At 48.6% G+C, this 23183-nt stretch overlaps 1 protein-coding gene across 1 annotated transcript in view; it reads left to right on the forward strand.

Moving 5' to 3' along the window:
- LOC141058039 (putative N-acetylated-alpha-linked acidic dipeptidase) overlaps nt 1-23183 on the forward strand; it is a 262752-nt gene that overhangs the window by 167904 nt on the left and 71665 nt on the right. The window contains exon 11 of the mRNA XM_073554180.1: nt 6729-6796. Within this exon, the coding sequence (XP_073410281.1) occupies nt 6729-6796 (68 nt within the window). The remainder of the gene's footprint in view (nt 1-6728; nt 6797-23183) is intronic.

Raw genomic sequence — 23183 nt, forward strand, 5'->3', positions numbered from 1 at the left:
CAATCCACTGAGTTACCAACCTCTCTGGTTTACTGGTGGCTTAGCCTGTTCCTGCCATCCTTCTCAGTGACCCATTCATAACAAAACACTGCTTTTGATCGGCAGCAAAATCATCACCGTCGGTAAGAGAGTCGCAGTTCTGTTGCTGTCAAATGACAGTCAGTGATGAGGTCACTGCAATTCAAGCTCAGTGACTTCACTGCAGATCACATGAGAATTTCTCACCATAATCTGCGGGCAACTCACTGAGTTGAACTGCGGTAACTTTTTCCCACAGTGCTATGGTCACCTTTGGTGAATGATGCTCATTCACCGGAGGTTCTCAGCCTGGACGGTTGCATGTTGGCACCACTGGTGCATTTAAATATATGCACCTTTTCTGGACGGCTGAGAGCTGCTATTTTTTGGCTGTGGATGAGCAATATTCATGGCCCCTTATCAGCCGAGGAATACAAGCCCCACAAGTCTGCTTTAGCTTGGCTGGTTATCAAATATGGGGGGGACCCCATGCCGTTTTTTTTAAATTATTTGTTTAAATAATTAAGAAATGAGGTGTGAGGACCCCTTTTTTCTTGATAACGATCCTTGCTGAACCTGACAGCTGAGGATTGCAGGCCTCAGCTGTGAGTTTTGCCTGGCTGGGTATCAAAAATACAGGGGAACCCACTCCCTTTTTTAAAAAAAATTATTTATTTACAGCAAGGGTGTCAGCTGATGAATACTTCCATCAGAGCTCCTGCTCTCACTGTTATTAGCGGCAGCAGGTGGCAGCTGATGATAGCAGTAGTCCCATGAGCTGACACCAGTGACCAGAGGTAAACTTTATACTTCTGATCACAGCTGCTGGCTCACGTTGTCTTTTGACAGCTTGGGAACCGTGGCTGTTTGATCGGCAGTTATGATTTTACCTCTGATCAGAAGCGGTGTTTGCCATGCTGTCATACACACAACAGCATGGCAAACACTTCATGTTCGTGCCCCCCATTCAAGTAAATGGGTCTGGGTTCAGGTTTGGTACTGTTCTGGTACCCGAATATGGACTTTGTGTAACTGTTGGGCCTAACCCGCTGGACCCGGACATCCAGGTGTCTGCCCTTCTCATAGACCTAATAGAAAAGAGAAGAGTTAGCTGGGTAGAAAGGCAAAATGAGCAATTGTAAATACACAGTGCTATATAATATGATGTCTGCAATATATTAAGAGTATACAAACTTGAATGTGGGTGTTTCTTTCTTCCTACTAGGTTATGGCTGTACAAGAAGAAAAATATGAAAAACATCTCTTTGGATTTGTACACAGAAATCCTTGTGCATATTAGGTTACATTCCCATGATGAGTGCAAATGGTGCCCCTGCTCAAAGTCAACGCGCCCTTTTTCCTATATATATATATATATATATATATATAGTGTATATATATATATATATGTAATCCAGATAGGTGAGCAACTGTTTGGTAGCATCTCCTAAGATATTTTCCACCTTGCTGCTACCTGATAGTCACTCAGCTATCTTGATATCATATCCAACCTCTGCACTGGGCCACCTTATTACCATATGGGGGCTATTATGATCATATCTAGAAGTACTGATATCTTACACATACTTTTGACCAATGGATGAATGTATAATGAACTTACACAGTATGTACTCCTGATGAGCCTATTTTAGGGGAAACTCGTTGAGTATAACATACTCTCTTCATTTATTCTATTTTTTTGGATTTAATATTTGATATTTATTGTATAATTATCTTGAACAGAGCATATTTTGATCACAGCTGCTGGCTCACGTTGTCTTTTGACAGCTTGGGAACCGTGGCTGTTTGGGTTCACTAGTGTGACATTTGTTTCAATACGGCATATTAAATTTGGCTGAAATTCTTCTACAGTGGTGTAATAGGGGATACCAGGGTGAGTCGATGTTGAGTGGAGGCGCCATTAGCGCTTAATTAGGGTGCCAACCTCTGTGGTTAAGTAGGATTGACACTAGTTGGTTAATAAGGTGATCTTCCTGTTAGGACACTTCAGATTGTCCTGTTACCTATTCCCATTTTTTGCTTTTCTCTTTTTCTTCACTTACCATTTTAAATAATCACCTGAATTAATATTGGTTTGGAGAGACAAAAAGTATGTTTATAGCCAACATAATAATAATAATAATAATAATCTTTTATTTATATAGCGCCAATATATTCCGCAGAACTTTACAGTTTGCACACATTATCATCGCTGTCCCTGATGGGGTTCACAATCTAGAATCCCTATCAGTTTGTCTTTGGAATGTGGGAGGAAACCGGAGTGCCCGGAGGAAACCCACGCAAACACGGGGAGAACATACAAACTCCTTGCAGATGTTGTCCTTGGTGGGATTTGAACCCAGGACCCCAGCGCTGCAAGGCTACAGTGCTGAGGCACCGTGCTGCCCAACTTCTAGGTTTTAATGAGTAACTAATAAATAAAATGTTTTAATTAGTGTATATTTTGTGAATAAATTAAAAATATATAATAGAAGCAACATACCTTATATTTCTGCCTTCGTATAAATGTCATCTATCAAAATATAAGGTTAATTAACTTATAAATAAAAAATGTCAGATCACGACACAAGAAATCCAACTCTCACAATTGTCCATGAACCAAAAAAAAGTTCTGTCTCAAAAAATTTTGACATAAAAAAATGAATAATAAAAAGTTTTGTTTTCTGTTTTTTTTAGCCACTAAAAATTTAAAAACTATACTTGTTTGCGATTGCCGTAATTGTACTGACCTGAAGAAACATGTTTCTAGGTCATTTTTACAGCACAAATCATCCATTAAAAACTAAATAAAAAAATCGATGGTGTTATTGGAAATGTTCCTGTTTTTCAGTACATTGTAATCCATGTAGCAAAAAACAAGCCTTCATATGACTGTCAGCATAAAAATAAAATAGATTGTTTCATGGAAGAAGGGAAGGGGGAAAAAAAGTAAAAAAACAAAAACTCACACTAGAAGGAAGGAGTTAAAATGGCTAATTTCGGTTGTAGATTTTCCCCATGGGTTTAAGCCCTTTCGATATAGAGGGGTGAAACCTACAGTGAATTCTGCTGCATATCCGCAGCTTGTTAATCTGCATGTGGCTACTCTGCAGACCTAACTTTGAAGCACTGACTGGTTCTTAGATAAAACTTTATTGTAAATACCGAACATACACAGAATAATACCCCATGTCCATGCATTATACTACAAACATCTGCCCTGGTGCTCTGTTCAGTATAGAACCTAATAATGGAATACTACGCAACAAAGCACAAAGCTCAGTATTGCATTAAGAGCCTTTTCTAAGTCACAGATAACCACTTCATATGATGAACTAGAACACTTTGACCTTCTATGTTAATGATCAAGTATGCCATTTACTTTGATTGATATGCTTTGAAATGCTCCTTTTTATCTTGCACTTTGTTCTGTATTTCGGATCCATTAATCGACATTTTCTATTATACTTTTTCGTCCTTAACTATTTCATGAGCATAAGTAAGGTTTTTCTAGAATCTAGACTCAAGCTGACAGTACCAGTAACCTTGAAGCCACAGTAAATGTTCACAGGACTTCTAAATACCAGAGGAGTAGATCTGAGGTGTTCGAGTCGTATTTCCTAAATTCCGCGGTTCCACACGACTTCAAAGCATTTGAGTTTCAATTTGCAATTCAAAAAAAAAATATTCCCACACTGCTGAAGCATCAGAGCGCAGGCTAATGGAGCGCCCGGCCAGGGCTATCGGGGTACTCGGCACCGGGCCCGTTGATCTCAATGGGAGTTGTCACAGAAGCTGTGACCCGGTCCGTGGCCCTGGGGCTCCATGGCAAAAGGGGGTGAAAGAACAATGAAATAGCATTGATGAATAGTTCGTGACGCCACCTGTGGTGTTCGGCAAGGGAGATGTTAAGCCGACGCTGCATGCAGATACTCTGGGACTGGTGGTGTGCTGCAGCCAAGATGGTGAAGCTCCCCACAGGTGGAGCTGTAGTCCCAGGGCAGTGTAGATGTAGGGGTAGCTGAGAGGTGCAGGCAGTGTAGAAGCTGGTACCCAGATGTAGCGGTACCAGGTGTGTTGGCGCAGGAATGAATGGAGGACACAGGGGCTTGAAGCTCCAAAGCTTTACTCACAGTCTGTAGTACACACAGGTGCCTGCCTCCGTGCTGTGTCCTCCTGGTCAGGGACTCAGTCGACCTCCAGGCAAGATAGGACGCTCCCTTCCAACACTCCGCCAACATGTGCCTCTCTGAACGTCTCCTCTATAGCGCCTTTAAGTGTGAAGATCTCCTAGTACTGAGTTACACTGGTGTTCCTCCTGACAGATGTTCCCAAGAACTCTACTTGTACGGCAGACAGCTGTAGCCTGCTTTGGGGACTCCTTACTCCTGAATCACGGCTCTCTATCAATGTTGCTGTTGTGCCCCCAAGTCTTAGATGGGAGTAGTGCATTTACAGCCCACTACTCCACCGGTGTCTGCTGCAGAACCATTAGTGTCCATACCCCGGCCTTGTGCTTAGAACTTCTAGGCAAGGTTCTTCCTCTAACCCACGTCCTTTGTTCCCTTTTACTCCTACGTTCCGTACTAGTCTTTCCTTCTTATGGAAGATCAGGTTTCTGTTCGATGTCTTTCTCCTTCTTTCCTTTCCTGTGCCAGCTGGCTCAGATCACTGAGGCAGCTACAGCACTCCATCCTCCCTCCCTCTCTCAGGGATCTTCCTTCCTCACTCCTCTCTGAGTGACTCTCTGACTGACTGACCCACTGACTGACTGACCTCAAATCCTAAACCTTCCCCCTCTTTTATGTGTTCTAAACTCCACCCGCCTCCCAGCACGTTTTGTGTTCCAAGCAGGGAGCCACCAAAGGTGCTCTGCTACACTCTGAGCAGGGAGCCGCAATGTGGCTTTGCTGAACTACCGTGTTGTGTGGGATGCGAGTGTTGGAGCGTGGTTAGGAGCCTCCAACTCACCTGGATGGTGGGGTACCACACCTCAGGAGGAGGTGCAGTACCTCTGTGGCAACTGAACCCTCAGGGGCGCCACACTAATGTCTTTTTACGTGGTCATGGGAGCCTCCCCAAATTGCCCTGCAGCTATGGCATCTTACGGATTGTCACACCTTGCACAGTGGTGGTCAGTAATGGGGCCATCACAGATCAACGGTTCCTAGTGGAGCGCAGTTTGTTAGGCAGAGTTGTTTTCCATCTCCAGAGTCACTTGGTAAGGCCCTCTCCTGTAGAATGTAAGCTCTTATGATCAGAGGGGTCCTCTCTCTCCTGTAACGTGTAAGGCTGGGGTCACACTGCGTTAAAGCAGTCCGTTCAACGTCCGAGAGCCCATCACAGAATGACGGCACATCGCTAGCGCATGCCGATTATGGCATGCGCTAGTGATGCGCTCAATAATGGGAGTGAATGGCAGTGTTAACGGATTGCGATACATCACGTTATGCAGCGGTGTAACGCAATCCGTTAAACGGACTGCATTAACGCAGTGTTACCCCAGCCTAAGCTCCTATGATCAGTGGAGTCCTCTCTCTCCTGTAGCATGTAAGCTTCTATTGTCAGTGGGGTTCTCTCTCTCTTTCATAAATTGAGAACTCGTATGGTCAGCAGTGTCCTGCCTCTCCTGTAGAAGGTGAGCTCCTATGCTTGTAAGTCCTTATGATAATCTGGTTTGTCTCTCTCCTGTAGAGTATAAGCCGTTATGATCAGTGGGGCCCTCTCTCTCCTGTTGAGTGTAAGCTCTTATGATCAGTGGGGTCCTCGCTCTCTCTCCTGTAGAGTGTAAGCTCTTGTGATCAACACGGTATTCTTTCTCCTCTCCCCTCATGTATTTTCCAAGCAAATCAAGCTCTCCAGTACTGAGCTTCACACAAATTAATTTGTCGCAAATCAAATTTTGGGGAAAATTAAGCAAAACCTGCAGAATCTAATTTCAAAAGATCTGTTCACTTCTACTTTTAAATCCCAAATTATTATTTACTCTTCCTCCAACTAGAGATATCATAACTTTTCTAATCATTGCCATACTGTATATGAATAGCGTGTCCTCTAGTTTAATCAGCCAAGTGGCCGTGCATATTACCATATATATGTTCTCCACAATGTATCCCGTCTGCCGTGCCCTGGAGAACACCATGTAGATTCCACAACACTTTTACAAATAACCTAATTTCTCCATCTCTGTCCCAATGGTTTTAGTTTGTTTTTATAACGTATTGTTAAATGAATGAACAACGAAATTAAATGTAAAATTCATCAAAGCAACACTGAATACGGAAAATAAGCATGCAATTTGCTATTCTGACTTGCAGGATGGTTAAACTAACAGCTTCTAGCTGGTAGCAGATGGTAAGTAATGGAGCAAATAATGTAGGATTTTAGAGACAGAAAAAGAACAAGACTGGCAACCTGAATACTGCTTACTGCAGAGGCTTAAAAATACTCTTTGACCTCATCAATTTTACAATTCTTTCTGGACCCCCCCCCCCCAAAAAAAAAAAGTTTAGTGTTAAACGATTCTGCAGATTTTCATTTCCATATGGCTTTCCTAAAAGCCTGATAAAAAGATAACATTAGCTAAGCCAATAACTTCAAGCAGCCGCAGCCTTATCTTATTAACATTTCGGTTGTGTTTAGTTTGGTCTTGACATTACTTGTTCTTGTGAAAACACTTCTTGATTCATGATTACACCTCTTCCTTACAGGAAATTCCACCCTCAGCGCATTTGCTACTCCCATCCTGCATAAACTTCTGCATGCTGCAGCCAAAAAGGTACATCCATTGAAACTGTACAATAGCAAGAACTAGCCAAAATTAGCTCAGTATATCAGCAATCATTATACAGTCTGGACATTTTCACTAGGGTGATCAAAGGATTTAATGACTACAGCTTTAAAACACATTCATCCATGAGGTCAGGTTCACCAGGATCATTCACGGGGTGCAGTAAGCAACGAGCTTTTGAATTTGAAGATTTGGGGCGGGTGAAATATTCATACGTACATCTCAAAATGTTCTTACTGTTCTAGATTTTGTCATACAAAATGTTATTATGAAGCCTCAATAGTGCAGGTACACCTTTGTCTTCAAAACTGGAAAATTTAGTTACCAGCAATGATGACGCCACTGGGAAGTTTCTTTTTCTTTCTGCCATTTTCTGTATGATTTCACTGGAGAAATAGGATTGCTCAGCTCTAACCTCAACCGGGCCTGTATGAGAAGACCACCCAAAATTGCATTAACTGGTTCCCAACCAGCAGTGAAAATCTACATAGCATTCGGGTGCCAGTTCCTGCTCTGTAATATATTTTCTTTAGGCTGATCTCGTGGGTGCTGTCTGTACTCCCGCAAGATCAGCAGCAGAAACGGGCAATCTTACTTAGTCCAACTCTGACAGTGGCTGATCGTGGAAATGTAACCCTCTAGATGTCGCGTTCAATAGTGACTGCAAGTGCCAATGAGGTGCTATGCCAGCTAGAAGCCTAATAATGGCCCCCATGGCTGCAATCTTAGGCCGCTTTCACACTTCAGGCTTTCGGTATCCGGCATGGTGCGGCGAAAAACCGGACTACCGGATCCGGCCGCAAACGCAGACACCGGATCCTTCTTTCTGCCGGATATATTCCTGGCAGAGAAGGTTTCCGGGCATGCGCAGTGTGAAAAACCGGTCCGGCGTTGGGAAAAAACGTTGCATGCAACGTTTTTTCCAGACGCCGGACCGGCTATTTTCTACGGATCCGGGAAAAAACGGACGCGCCACATTGAAATCCGGCGCAATGCGGCACCAATGAAACAGCACGGGGAAAAAGCCGGATCTGGTCGTAACAGGCGCCAGATCCGGCAGTCCGGTTTTTCGCCGCACCATGCCGGATACCGAAAGCCTGAAGTGTGATAACAGGCAAAAAGGAAATGCAACAGATAAACATTATAACGAGTGGATAAGTAGACAGTCTTTTGTTAAGTTTCACTTATCGTGGCTTCACAGCTCGTCACTTGCTGGAGGTCCCGAGGGTAGTGGAACGCCGGCGGCGGTTGACGTGGCGCCTTCTAGCGTTCCCACTAGTGTTGAGCATTCCGATACCGCAAGTATCGGGTATCGGCCGATATTAGCGGTATCGGAATTCCGATACTTAATTCCGATACTTTTTTCATATCGGATTCCGGGATCGGAATCGGAATAGGAAGTTCCCATCATGCTATGAGCCTGCTTGCTTTGATTAAGCCAATGGGAATCCTCCGAAGTGTGGGCACATCCTGTTAGGCATGTAGGCATGTTAACTATTGGCATGGCTGTGATTGGCTGCCGAAATGATGTCATGATGCACTATAAAAGCCACCGCAGCCGCCATTTCTGGTCACTCTGCTGTGAATTCAGTTAGGGACAGGCTGCTGTAGAAGACTGTGAGGGACAGTTAGAAATAGCGATTCTAAAAACAATATTGTGCTTTATCCAGGCTACATAAACCACCACTGTAGCTTGCTTTTCCCTAGCAGCGCTGTTTTCACAGCTGTCTGCAAGGGCTGTGTGAGTGCAGCTCACGCTGTGGAGTGGGTCCTGCAGCCACGTCAGGCTGTAGGCCACCCAGTGTGATCACTGCTGCCTCATACATCTTTTATTTTTTGAGCTGCATTTTTTAAATAATTTCAATCTAGTGTGCTTCCATCCGTATCCATATACGTTGGTTGCAAACACTAGTAGTAGACAGCGGAGCCTTTCTGCAGCCTTTCAGTGCTAGTGTCCACTTTGCTGCACTGTTCACGGCTGTCTGAGAGGTCTCTGACTGTGTGTGAGTGCAGCTCACGCTGAGTAGTGTGTCCTGCAGCTACGTCTGGCTGTAGGACGCTCAGCGTGCGTCACTGCCTCACACATATTTTTATTTGAGTGCAGCTCATTTTTTCTTCTATTAGTGTGCATCCATCCGTCTCCATCTACGGTGGTTGCAAACACTATATAGGAGTACACAGCGGAGCCTTTCTGCAGCCTGTCAGTGCCAGTGCCCACTTAGCTGCACTGTTGACGGCTGTCTGAGAGGTCTCTGACTGTGTGTGAGTGCAGCTCACGCTGAGTAGAGTGTCCTGCAGCTACGTCTGGTTGTAGGACGCTCAACGTGCGTCACTGCCTCACACATATTTGTCTCTGAGTGCAGCTCATTTTTTCTTCTCCTATTAGTGTGCATCCATCCGTATCCATCAACATTGGTTGGTTGCAAACACTATATAGGAGTAGATAGAGGAGCCTTTTTTTCTGGCTTGTGCCCTGCCGGCGCAGCCAGATTAGTATTACCCAATTTTTTTGGAGCCTCATCTTTTGCATTGTAGGTTACCTGCCTGCATTGTAATAGCTCCAAAAAGTTGGTGATACTATCAGTTTCAATTCTTTGTTCTCATACTTTGAGTTTGTTTCAAACAAAGAAACCACATAAAAAGTTCACCAAACACTACATTTTGAACTTGTGTAGGCCACATCAGCTCCTATTAAAGTCTAGTCCACACACACACACTTCATAAAATTAGTGTTTCTTGTACCTGTAACCAGCTGTTCAGGAATAAGCACACTAAGGCCCCCCTTTGTCCTTTTTTGCCTATCTTAAGCAGTCTTGCAAGATGAAGAAGGCAGGGAGTAAGGCGCGGGGGCGTGGGCGTGGGCGTGGAGTTTCAGCAGGGAGAGGACGTGGGGATTCTGCAGGGAGAGGACGTGGGGATTCTACAGGTAGAGGACGTGGGGATTCTGGGCCTGCTGCGGGCACCAGTGGATCAGCATCCCCCAGTTTTAGCAGGCAACAGTCCTTTATGCGCAGCTTTGTAGGACCTCAACGTACCCCACTGCTGCGGGAGGAACAAATTGAAGCCGTTGTCGGATGGATGGCAGCTAAAGCATCGACTTCAATTACTTCCGCATCCTCTCAGGGTCAGAGCACCGAAGAGCAACCATCTGTCTCTTCACCACCTGCCAAAGTGCCCAGGCAGTCAGAGAGACATGGACAGGAGCCATCACAATCTCTACTTCTGTTCTCGGAATCTGTTGGCTTGGAAAGAGGGGGCCAGCCAAGCAGCATTCCTGAATGTGAAGAAGAGGGAGTATGCAGTGATGCGCAACTTCTTTGTCCCTCTGAATCTGAAGAGGCGAGTGGGCCAGTGCCTATGGTCAGCACACCTCAGTACGCATCAGATGATGACGAGACTCAGTTGCCACTTTCTGGTGCGTACGGTGCTGGCGAGACAACCCCGGAGAAGCAGCTGTTTGAAGAGGGGAGGGAAGATGATGAGGTCCTTGACCCATCATGGCGTGAGCAACAGGAAGGTGGTGGGAGCAGCTCGGAGGAAGAGATTCCCCTACCGGCCAAAACAGGAGGCAGAGGGAGGGGGAAGACTTGGTTGCCTGTACCCTCCACTTCGGCACCCGTTAGGAGCATTCCTCCTTCCAAAGGCAAACCGGGCGCTCACAAGAGTTGCAGTGCGTGGTCCTTTTTTGACACAGTTGCAGATGACATTTGCTTTGTCAAATGCAAGCTGTGTCATCAGAGAGTCAAAAGAGGGAGAAATGTCAGCAACCTCAATACCACAAATATGTGGAAACATGTGCGCACCAAGCACGAGTTGGAGTTGCAGAGACACCCTCAAGACGTAGGCCAACGTACAGCACCACCTACCACCTCTTCAGTTCGTGTTGGGCCCTCTTCCTCCAGCTCACACACTGCTGGTTCGGCTTCCTCACAGGATCGCCAAGGAAGAACCTCTGCCACTGTTGTCCGGAGACCCTGTCAGATTCCACCCATAACAGCACGTTCCCATCCATCACAGCCATCGGTAGCACAGGCATGGGATAAAAGGCGCCCTTACTCGGCAAACCATCCCCGAGCACAGTCTCTGAATGCTGGCATTGCCAAACTTCTGGCAGTTGAAATGCTGTCATTCAGGCTGGTGGACACTGACACCTTCCGGGACTTAATGGCATTGGCAGTCCCCCAATACAACGTGCCCAGCCGCTTTTATTTCAGCAGGCGAGCCGTCCCTGCCCTGCAGAAACATGTTGAGGGCAAAATAAAACATGCGCTACTAAACGCCGTTAGTAGCAAGGTCCACCTGACCACCGATGCGTGGACCAGTAACCATGGACAGGGACGATACCTTTCCCTCACTGCCCACTGGGTCAATGTTGTGGAGCCGGGTACGGATCTGGAGAGTGGCGCTGTACGTGTTCTTCCAACGCCACGGATTGCAGGACTCCAGTCTGTACACATAGACTCCTCCTCCTACTCAAGTTCCTCAGAAACAGCAGAGCAGGAGCCTGTTACGACCGATATGAGCACAGCCGTGGCCAAACGTCAACAGGCTGTACTCAAATTAATTTCTTTGGGGAATCGAAGCCACACAGCGCAGGAGCTCTGGAATGCTATCAAGCTGGAGAGCGATGTGTGGTTTGGGCCAGCGAATCTCCAGCCGGGCTTGGTAGTGTGTGACAATGGCCGAAATCTGGTGGCAGCTCTTGGCCTAGGCAACCTCACACACATCCCATGTCTGGCACATGTTCTTAACTTGGTCGTGCAGAGCTTTCTGAGGGACTATCCGGATCTTGATGCACTGTTGCACAAGGTCCGCATAGAGTGCGCTCACTTGCGACGTTCCAGCACGGCAAGATCGCGCCTCGCTGCTCTGCAGCGACGATTTGGCCTTCCAGAACATCGCATCATATGTGACCTACCCACCCGGTGGAATTCAACGTTACATATGTTGGAGCGGTTGTGTGAGCAGCAGGCAGCAGTCATGGAGTACCAGCTGCATCAGGCGCAAACAAGTCGCACTGTGCGCCGTTCACACTTCAGCACCATTGAGTGGGCCTCTATGAAGGACATCTGCCTCGTTTTGCGTGCCTTCGATGAATCCACGCGGATGGCGAGTGCAGATGATGCACTAGTCAGCATGACTGTCCCCCTTATCTGCCTGCTTCAACAAACACTGCAAGCACTAAGGGATGAGGTTTCAGAAGAGGTGGAGGATGAGGAGTCCCAAATGCCATCTGCTTCTGGACAGTCTGCGCTACGTGTTTCCTCACAAAGGCCTAGGCAGGGGACACTTTGTGAGGAGGATGAGGAGGAGTCGATGGAGGAGGAAGACATCTCTCCAGAGGAGGGAGGTACACAAACCTCTACTCAGTATGTACAGCGAGGGTGGGGTGATGCAGAGCAGGTCGAGGTCACGCCTCAAACAGGGGACAGCGGTTCTTTGGCAGTTGGGAGTCTGCAGCACATGGTTGATTTCATGCTGCAGTGCCTGAGAAACGACCGCCGCATCGCCCACATTCTCGTCTCGGCTGATTATTGGGTGTACACCCTCCTAGATCCTCGCTACCGGGACAGCGTACAAAGGCTCATACCAACGTTGAACCGGGAGCGTAAAATGCGGGAGTACGAAGAGTCACTGGTGCAGTCCATAATGTTTTCCATTCCACCCGACAGCATTGTTGCAAGTGCTTTACAAAGCAGCTCTGTGCGTCGAGGCAGTGGAGGAAACTGCACAAAGAGGGAGCAGAGGCAGTGCCGCAGCACAAGGCAAGACCACTATGGCCCAAATGTGGCAAAGTTTTGTGTGTCCACCACAATTGTCTACACCATCAGCGACGCCTCGAGTCAGCAGGAGGCAACGCTTCCGTCAGATGGTGTCAGACTACATGTCTTGCCCTGTCGCTGTACTCCCAGATGGCTCTTCCCCCTTCAAGTTTTGGGTCTCTAAGCTGGATACATGGCCAGAGCTTAGCCAGTATGCATTGGAGGTGCTGGCTTGCCCTGCTGCCAGTGTATTATCGGAACGTGTCTTTAGTGCCGCAGGTGGTGTACTAACAGACCGTCGCACGCGACTATCTTCCGATAATGTTGACCGGCTGACTTTTCTGAAAATGAACAAGGCCTGGATCTCCAAAGACTTTGCCATTCCTCTTACAGACTAAATTAGTGGTTGGCAACTGTATCCAGGTCTGCTGGTGTGTTCATTTTTCTACCACCTGAACTATAATCCCTGTGCTTCAACACAGCCAGTTGTCGCTCAGATGTGTCGTCTGCACAGAGAAACACACTAGCTCCTGTGTTACTGGGGTTCAGTAATGCCAGCTGATCCCCTGCTGTGTGGACGGCAGAGTCACCAGCTCCATCAACATTCAAACCACTACTGATTTTTAACCGTGCCCAACTTAGGTCTCTGGCTCCACTGTCTCTACTATTTCCCCTGACCTCCAACCCCGCCATCTACATCTCTGAAGTGGCGTCAGCACAATCTACACTTGTTCCTGTGTTCCTGTGGCTCAGTCCCATCAGTTTATCCCCTGATGTGTGTCCGGCAAGGTCTCCTGCTCTGTCCACATTCCCATAACCAGTAGTGGGAATGAGGACAGAGCTGGCGAACTTGCCGGACAAACATCAGGGGATCAACTGATGGGACTGAGCACCAGTAACACAGGAACAAGTGTAGATTGTGCTGACGCCACTTCAGAGATGTAGCTGGCGGGGTTGGAGGCCAGGGTAAATAGTAGAGACAGTGGAGCCAGAGGCCTAAGTGGAGCATGGTTAGAATCAGTAGTAGTCCACAACCTCCATAAAAACCGCTGCCCATTGGCCTCTGCATGCGGCATGCGTAATCCTGGGCACCAACAGCGTCAGTTGGTGTTCAGAAGTGTCGTCTCCACAGAGCCAAACACATTCGTTCAAGTGTTAGTGGGGTTCAGCACTGCCAGCTGTTCCCCTGCTGTGGAGATGGCAAGTCTCCTGCTGCCTTCACCTGCCAAAATCCAGTAGGCCCCAGCCTGCTCCTCGCCTAATCCTGGGCTCCAACAGCGTCAGTTGGTGTTCAGAAGTGTCGTCTCCACAGAGCCAAACACATTCGTTCAAGTGTTAGTGGGGTTCAGCACTGCCAGCTGTTCCCCTGCTGTGGAGATGGCAAGTCTCCTGCTGCCTTCACCTGCCAAAATCCAGTAGGCCCCAGCCTGCTCCTCGCCTAATCCTGGGCTCCAACAGCGTCAGTTGGTGTTCAGAAGTGTCGTCTCCACAGAGCCAAACACATTCGTTCAAGTGTTAGTGGGGTTCAGCACTGCCAGCTGTTCCCCTGCTGTGGAGATGGCAAGTCTCCTGCTGCCTTCACCTGCCAAAATCCAGTAGGCCCCAGCCTGCTCCTCACCTAATCCTGGGCTCCAACAGCGTCAGTTGGTGTTCAGAAGTGTCGTCTCCACAGAGCCAAACACATTCGTTCAAGTGTTAGTGGGGTTCAGCACTGCCAGCTGTTCCCCTGCTGTGGAGATGGCAAGTCTCCTGCTGCCTTCACCTGCCAAAATCCAGTAGGCCCCAGCCTGCTCCTCGCCTAATCCTGGGCTCCAACAGCGTCAGTTGGTGTTCAGAAGTGTCGTCTCCACAGAGCCAAACACATTCGTTCAAGTGTTAGTGGGGTTCAGCACTGCCAGCTGTTCCCCTGCTGTGGAGATGGCAAGTCTCCTGCTGCATTCACCTGCCAAAATCCAGTAGGCCCCAGCCTGCTCCTCGCCTAATCCTGGGCTCCAACAGCGTCAGTTGGTGTTCAGAAGTGTCGTCTCCACAGAGCCAAACACATTCGTTCAAGTGTTAGTGGGGTTCAGCACTGCCAGCTGTTCCCCTGCTGTGGAGATGGCAAGTCTCCTGCTGCATTCACCTGCCAAAATCCAGTAGGCCCCAGCCTGCTCCTCGCCTAATCCTGGGCTCCAACAGCGTCAGTTGGTGTTCAGAAGTGTCGTCTCCACAGAGCCAAACACATTCGTTCAAGTGTTAGTGGGGTTCAGCACTGCCAGCTGTTCCCCTGCTGTGGAGATGGCAAGTCTCCTGCTGCCTTCACCTGCCAAAATCCAGTAGGCCCCAGCCTGCTCCTCGCCTAATCCTGGGCTCCAACAGCGTCAGTTGGTGTTCAGAAGTGTCGTCTCCACAGAGCCAAACACATTCGTTCAAGTGTTAGTGGGGTTCAGCACTGCCAGCTGTTCCCCTGCTGTGGAGATGGCAAGTCTCCTGCTGCATTCACCTGCCAAAATCCAGTAGGCCCCAGCCTGCTCCTCGCCTAATCCTGGGCTCCAACAGCGTCAGTTGGTGTTCAGAAGTGTCGTCTCCACAGAGCCAAACACATTCGTTCAAGTGTTAGTGGGGTTCAGCACTGCCAGCTGTTCCCCTGCTGTGGAGATGGCAAGTCTCCTGCTGCATTCACCTGCCAAAATCCAGTAGGCCCCAGCCTGCTCCTCGCCTAATCCTGGGCTCCAACAGCGTCAGTTGGTGTTCAGAAGTGTCGTCTCCACAGAGCCAAACACATTCGTTCAAGTGTTAGTGGGGTTCAGCACTGCCAGCTGTTCCCCTGCTGTGGAGATGGCAAGTCTCCTGCTGCCTTCACCTGCCAAAATCCAGTAGGCCCCAGCCTGCTCCTCGCCTAATCCTGGGCTCCAACAGCGTCAGTTGGTGTTCAGAAGTGTCGTCTCCACAGAGCCAAACACATTCGTTCAAGTGTTAGTGGGGTTCAGCACTGCCAGCTGTTCCCCTGCTGTGGAGATGGCAAGTCTCCTGCTGCATTCACCTGCCAAAATCCAGTAGGCCCCAGCCTGCTCCTCGCCTAATCCTGGGCTCCAACAGCGTCAGTTGGTGTTCAGAAGTGTCGTCTCCACAGAACCAAACACATTCGTTCAAGTGTTAGTGGGGTTCAGCACTGCCAGCTGTTCCCCTGCTGTGGAGATGGCAAGTCTCCTGCTGCATTCACCTGCCAAAATCCAGTAGGCCCCAGCCTGCTCCTCGCCTAATCCTGGGCTCCAACAGCGTCAGTTGGTGTTCAGAAGTGTCGTCTCCACAGAGCCAAACACATTCATTCAAGTGTTAGTGGGGTTCAGCACTGCCAGCTGTTCCCCTGCTGTGGAGATGGCAGTCTCTCCTGCTGTCTCCGCATTACAAAGACAGTAGGCCTCTGCCTACACCCTCCTATTTCCTGGGCTTCAACACAGCCAGTTGTAGTTCGGAAGTGCCATCCACACGGAAAGAGATACTTGCTCCCGTGTCTCAGTGGGGTTCAGTAACGTCAGCTGATCCCCTGCTGTGTGGATGGCAGTCTCTCCTGCTGTAAACTCATTCAAAATACAGTAGGCCTCTGCCTACACCCTCCTATTTCCTGGGCTTCAACACAGCCAGTTGTAGTTCGGAAGTGCCGTCCACACGGAAAGAGATACTTGCTCCCGTGTCTCAGTGGGGTTCAGTAACGTCAGCTGATCCCCTGCTGTGTGGATGGCAGTCTCTCCTGCTGTAAACTCATTCAAAATACAGTAGGCCTCTGCCTACACCCTCCTATTTCCTGGGCTTCAACACAGCCAGTTGTAGTTCGGAAGTGCCGTCCACACGGAAAGAGACACTTGCTCCCGTGTCTCAGTGGGGTTCAGTAACGTCAGCTGATCCCCTGCTGTGTGGATGGCAGTCTCTCCTGCTGTAAACTCATTCAAAATACAGTAGGCCTCTGCCTACACCCTCCTATTTCCTGGGCTTCAACACAGCCAGTTGTAGTTCGGAAGTGCCGTCCACACGGAAAGAGATACTTGCTCCCGTGTCTCAGTGGGGTTCAGTAACGTCAGCTGATCCCCTGCTGTGTGGATGGCAGTCTCTCCTGCTGTAAACTCATTCAAAATACAGTAGGCCTCTGCCTACACCCTCCTATTTCCTGGGCTTCAACACAGCCAGTTGTAGTTCGGAAGTGCCGTCCACACGGAAAGAGATACTTGCTCCCGTGTCTCAGTGGGGTTCAGTAACGTCAGCTGATCCCCTGCTGTGTGGATGGCAGTCTCTCCTGCTGTAAACTCATTCAAAATACAGTAGGCCTCTGCCTACACCCTCCTATTTCCTGGGCTTCAACACAGCCAGTTGTAGTTCGGAAGTGCCGTCCACACGGAAAGAGATACTTGCTCCCGTGTCTCAGTGGGGTTCAGTAACGTCAGCTGATCCCCTGCTGTGTGGATGGCAGTCTCTCCTGCTGTAAACTCATTCAAAATACAGTAGGCCTCTGCCTACACCCTCCTATTTCCTGGGCTTCAACACAGCCAGTTGTAGTTCGGAAGTGCCGTCCACACGGAAAGAGATACTTGCTCCCGTGTCTCAGTGGGGTTCAGTAACGTCAGCTGATCCCCTGCTGTGTGGATGGCAGTCTCTCCTGCTGTAAACTCATTCAAAATACAGTAGGCCTCTGCCTACACCCTCCTATTTCCTGGGCTTCAACACAGCCAGTTGTAGTTCGGAAGTGCCGTCCACACGGAAAGAGACACTTGCTCCCGTGTCTCAGTGGGGTTCAGTAACGTCAGCTGATCCCCTGCTGTGTGGATGGCAGTCTCTCCTGCTGTAAACTCATTCAAAATACAGTAGGCCTCTGCCTACACCCTCCTATTTCCTGGGCTTCAACACAGCCAGTTGTAGTTCGGAAGTGCCGTCCACACGGAAAGAGATACTTGCTCCCGTGTCTCAGTGGGGTTCAGTAACGTCAGCTGATCCCCTGCTGTGTGGATGGCAGTCTCTCCTGCTGTAAACTCATTCAAAATACAGTAGGCCTCTGCCTACACCCTCCTATTTCCTGGGCTTCAACACAGCCAGTTGTAGTTCGGAAGTGCCGTCCACACGGAAAGAGATACTTGCTCCCGTGTCTCAGTGGGGTTCAGTAACGTCAGCTGATCCCCTGCTGTGTGGATGGCAGTCTCTCCTGCTGTAAACTCATTCAAAATACAGTAGGCCTCTGCCTACACCCTCCTATTTCCTGGGCTTCAACACAGCCAGTTGTAGTTCGGAAGTGCCGTCCACACGGAAAGAGATACTTGCTCCCGTGTCTCAGTGGGGTTCAGTAACGTCAGCTGATCCCCTGCTGTGTGGATGGCAGTCTCTCCTGCTGTCACCTCATTCAAAATTCAGTAGGCCTCTGCCTACACCCTCCTATTTCCTGGGCTTCAACACAGCCAGTTGTAGTTCGGAAGTGCCGTCCACACGGAAAGAGATACTTGCTCCCGTGTCTCAGTGGGGTTCAGTAACGTCAGCTGATCCCCTGCTGTGTGGATGGCAGTCTCTCCTGCTGTAAACTCATTCAAAATACAGTAGGCCTCTGCCTACACCCTCCTATTTCCTGGGCTTCAACACAGCCAGTTGTAGTTCGGAAGTGCCGTCCACACGGAAAGAGACACTTGCTCCCGTGTCTCAGTGGGGTTCAGTAACGTCAGCTGATCCCCTGCTGTGTGGATGGCAGTCTCTCCTGCTGTAAACTCATTCAAAATACAGTAGGCCTCTGCCTACACCCTCCTATTTCCTGGGCTTCAACACAGCCAGTTGTAGTTCGGAAGTGCCGTCCACACGGAAAGAGACACTTGCTCCCGTGTCTCAGTGGGGTTCAGTAACGTCAGCTGATCCCCTGCTGTGTGGATGGCAGTCTCTCCTGCTGTAAACTCATTCAAAATACAGTAGGCCTCTGCCTACACCCTCCTATTTCCTGGGCTTCAACACAGCCAGTTGTAGTTCGGAAGTGCCGTCCACACGGAAAGAGATACTTGCTCCCGTGTCTCAGTGGGGTTCAGTAACGTCAGCTGATCCCCTGCTGTGTGGATGGCAGTCTCTCCTGCTGTCACCTCATTCAAAATTCAGTAGGCCTCTGCCTACACCCTCCTATTTCCTGGGCTTCAACACAGCCAGTTGTAGTTCGGAAGTGCCGTCCACACGGAAAGAGATACTTGCTCCCGTGTCTCAGTGGGGTTCAGTAATGTCAGCTGATCCCCTGCTGTGTGGATGGCAAAGTCTCCTGCTGCCTACACAGTCGTACCACTACTGATTTTTAACCGTGCTCCAATTAGGCCTGTGGCTCCACTGTCTCTCGTATTTCCCCTGTCCTCCAACCCTGCCAGTTACAGCTCCGAAGTGGCGTCTGCACAATCCACACTTGTTCCTGTGTTACAGGTGTTCAGTCCGATCAGTTAATCCCCTGATGTGTGTCCGGCAATGTCGCCTGCTCTGTCCACATTCCCATTATCGGAATGTGGACAGAGCAGGCGACATTGCCGGACACACATCAGGGGATTAACTGACCGGACTGAACACCTGTAACACAGGAACAAGTGTGGATTGTGCAGACGCCACTTCGGAGCTGTAACTGGCGGGGTTGGAGGACAGGGGAAATACGAAAATCAGTGAATCCACAGGCCTAAGTGGAGCTTGGTTCAAATTAGTAGTCTACAACCGATCTTAAAATTTCTTCAATGCAGCCTAAGCCTGCTCCGTGCTTGTCCCTGGGCTTCAACACAGCCAGTTGTTGCTCGGAAGTGCCGTCTTCACAGAGTAAAACACTAGCTCCTGTGTTTGTGGGGTTCAGTAACGTCAGCTGTTCCCCTGCTGTTTTGATGGCAATCTGTCCTGCTGCCTCCCAATTGACAGCACATCAGGCCTCAGCCTGCTAAGTGCTTGTCCTGGGCTCCAACATCGCCAGTTGCTGCTCATAACTGACTTTGGCACGGGTACTCCCTCCTGCCCAGCTTGGTTCCAGCCCTGCCTGCTGTTTCCGGGAAGTGTCAATGTCAGTTTGCCACCCCAAGTTGCCATGTCGTGTTGCGGTTGGGTTAGCCGAGGCTAGGGTGCCAGCAGTTTAGGTGCTTCCTATGTGGACTGCGGGTTCTGGTAAGAAAGGTTTGTTCCATAGTGCCAGTAGGACAAGCACCCCCTGTAGGACTGTGTGATTCGGTAACTGCGGCCAGCTTGCGGCATGCCAACTTTGCTTTTCAGGGGTAACTTCTGATACCCCTCCGGGTTCCAGCACCGTCAGCTGGTTCTCATCAGAGCCTTTGGCCTAGGTGCCTCCATCTCGGTATCCGAGTTCCAGCAACGTCTGCTGGTCCTTGGTAGTGCTTTGTAGCACAGGTACCTCCTGCTTAGTAACCGGGTTCCAGCACCGTCAGCTGGTCCTCGGTTGTGCCATTGGCTCTTATTCCTTCTGCTGCCCCTCCGGGTGCCAGCACTGTCAGCTGGTCCTCGCTATTTCCATTTGCTCTTGCAGCTTATGCTACCCCTCCGGGTTCCAGCACCGTCAGCTGGTTCTCGTCAGAGCCTTTGGCCTAGGTGCCTCCATCTCGGTATCCGAGTTCCGGCAACGTCTGCTGGTCCTTGGTAGTGCTTTGTAGCACAGGTACCTCCTGCTTAGTAACCGGGTTCCAGCACCGTCAGCTGGTCCTCGGTTGTGCCATTGGCTCTTATTCCTTCTGCTGCCCCTCCGGGTGCCAGCACTGTCAGCTGGTCCTCGCTATTTCCATTTGCTCTTGCAGCTTATGCTACCCCTCCGGGTTCCAGCACCGTCAGCTGGTTCTCGTCAGAGCCTTTGGCCTAGGTGCCTCCATCTCGGTATCCGAGTTCCGGCAACGTCTGCTGGTCCTTGGTAGTGCTTTGTAGCACAGGTACCTCCTGCTTAGTAACCGGGTTCCAGCACCGTCAGCTGGTCCTCGGTAGTGCCATTGGCTCTTGTTCCTTCTGCTGCCCCTCCGGGTGCCAGTACCGTCAGCTGGTTCAAGAGGACAAAGAACAGGAAGACAACCACCAAGATGCAGAACAACAAGAGAGAGAAGACAAAGAAGCATAAAAAAAACAAAGCAGAAGAACATTAAGCATAAGACTAATACTCTGAGCAAATGATATTATCTTATTTATAAGCAGAAGAAGACTAAGCAGTGTATGGGGGTGAGTCCGTTCCTCCTCGTGGTGCCCCTGGAAAAGGCCTGCTTCTGCAGGCCAAACTGAACGCGGACAAATCCTGTTGTAAATCTTTTGTGACAGGCAGAACGGAAGGTGTAAACTTCTAACTTTTCTAGATAACAACTACAGGAATGCCTGACACAAACAAGAATATGATGAAGAAGAATAGGAAGAAGATGAAGAAGCTGAATATGTAGAATAATAATTGTTGAATAAGAAGAATATGAAGAATGTAAGAAAAGGAAGAAGAAGAAGAAGAAGAAGAAGAAGAAGAAGAAGAATGTAAAAAAAGGAAGTAGAAGAAGAAGAAGAAGAATGTAAAAAAAGGAATAAGAAGAAGAATGTAAAAAAAGGAAGTAGTAGAAGAAGAAGAAGAATGTAAAAAAAGGAAGTAGAAGAAGAAGAAGAAGAATGTAAAAAAAGGAAGTAGAAGAAGAAGACATACATGTCTGGCAAAATATAAATGAGGCTAACATAGTCAATATCTTTGTAACTCCTAACATCTTTAAAAAAAAAAGTTTAATTCCTGCTATTCCATTTGATTGGGCTAAACCTCTATGGCTTTAATGTCTCCTCCACCTCCCACAATACATTCTACATTATTCTTAGTTGTTTTTCTTCATGTAGAATTAACCTACAAGGAAAGAAAGGGTTTTTTTTAATTCCGATATTTTGGCCCCATTGACTTGCATTGGTTCCCGGTATCGGAATCGGCGATACCGATACTTTTTTTTAAGATCGGCCGATCCGATATTTTCAAGTATCGGCTGGTATCGCTCAACTCTAGTTCCCACCCTATACACGATCCTACTTCTGGTGGCAGCGAGCTGCCTATATAACTGCGGAGCAAAAGGATGAAGCTCTCCGCAAATTTCAACTCAGCACGTGTCTCTTTGTGCAGCCGCCATCACCTGAATTGCTGCTCTGCACAGCTCCACTCGGTGTGCTCTCCTCTGTGTGCCAGCCGACACCCGGATATCCACACTGCAATGCTCTGCCCAACGATATCTGTAAGGCTGTGTGCTCACATCGTTTTTTTTTAAGCGTATCCGCAGCGTTTTTGCCACTGCGGAAACGCTTAACACTTAAAAATGCATTCCCATGCAATCCTATGGGATTCCGCAATTGCTGTGCCCATGCTGCGGATTTTCCCGCTGCAGAATCGTATAGCGGTGAAATCCGCACTATGCTTGACAAGTGTGACCAACCTGTCAGTCACTTTTCCAAGCGATGCTTCAAATCGTTTGGAAAAGCGCTAACATTCTGCAAGCTAAAAACGCTTGCAAAACGCTTGTGTTTTGTGCGAAAACGCATGCGAATTCCGCATGCGTTTTACCCACAGCAGGGAGTTGCGGAAAGGCTGTGGACAATTCCGCAGCATTTCTGCAACATAGGCACATAGCCTAAGTCTTTCATGCAGCTGCCCCGTCTCTGCACGCTGCGGTCTAACGTACCCCTCACTGTGGCTGAGATCCACACTGGCTCAGCGTTCTGGCGGAAAGAACCTCTCTATTTAGCACCTTTTTGCCTCCTGTACCTGGCCACGCCCCCTTCACCAAGGTTACCGGCTCGCTCCGGCTGCAATTGCATTCTCTCCAGCAACAGGAGGTGCAGACCCAGCAGTTCCGGACCCGGTCCTCCCTTCTACATGTGCATCTCTTGGTGTCCTGGTATCTACTCCATGCTATTGACACTGAAGGAAGACACAGAAAAGCTTCTTGTGATGGGGCATACGAATATGCCATCCTAAAGGAGGGTTGCAGGTAGTGCTTCATGACAAAGACCCTAGCAAAACTAGAGAAGAATAAGTCAGGAAAGATATAGAGAAAGTTCTTGTTTATGGTCACCACCTTCAAAACCTTTCCCTTATTGAGGGTTGTCTTACTCAGTAGCAGACACAGTAAAAAGAGGGCCCCTGTGCAAGAGCAGGATATGGGCCCTTTGAAGTCCAATCGTTCATCATAATGCACAACTCAACCTGCTTTGGAAGTGGTAGTGTCTCCCTTGCCTCTTGAGCCCCTGTGCGGTTGCACCAATGATATGTCCACCCCTGGTCAAATTGTTGCCTCTCAAGAACACTTGTTGTCACTTTCATTTCCACCAAAGCTGGTGCCATTAATTCACAATCACTTGCGTTTTTCAACTGGACAGATTGATATCACTGAAGTTTACTCGACTTGGGGTTATTCTGAAATGTGTGTGTTCCCTTAATTTCTTTGAACAGTGTATTTTTAGAATCCTAGAGCGTTTTATAACCCTCAGTTAATGGACGCTGTGTGTTGTGAGGCAGTGATGGGGATCATATGCGAGGGACAGTATGTATCCCCCAGGATGCACATGGAAGCATATTGAACCTGCTGGAGTGCATTGCAGTCACAGCAAAATATAAGTAAGTTTAGTCTTGAGTAAGTTATTTGCCCTAGGCAGAT

The sequence above is a fragment of the Dendrobates tinctorius genome, unplaced genomic scaffold, assembly GCF_039654945.1.
Source record: "Dendrobates tinctorius isolate UK_male_01 unplaced genomic scaffold, ASM3965494v1 ptg000208l, whole genome shotgun sequence".
Classification (NCBI taxonomy): domain Eukaryota; kingdom Metazoa; phylum Chordata; class Amphibia; order Anura; family Dendrobatidae; genus Dendrobates; species Dendrobates tinctorius.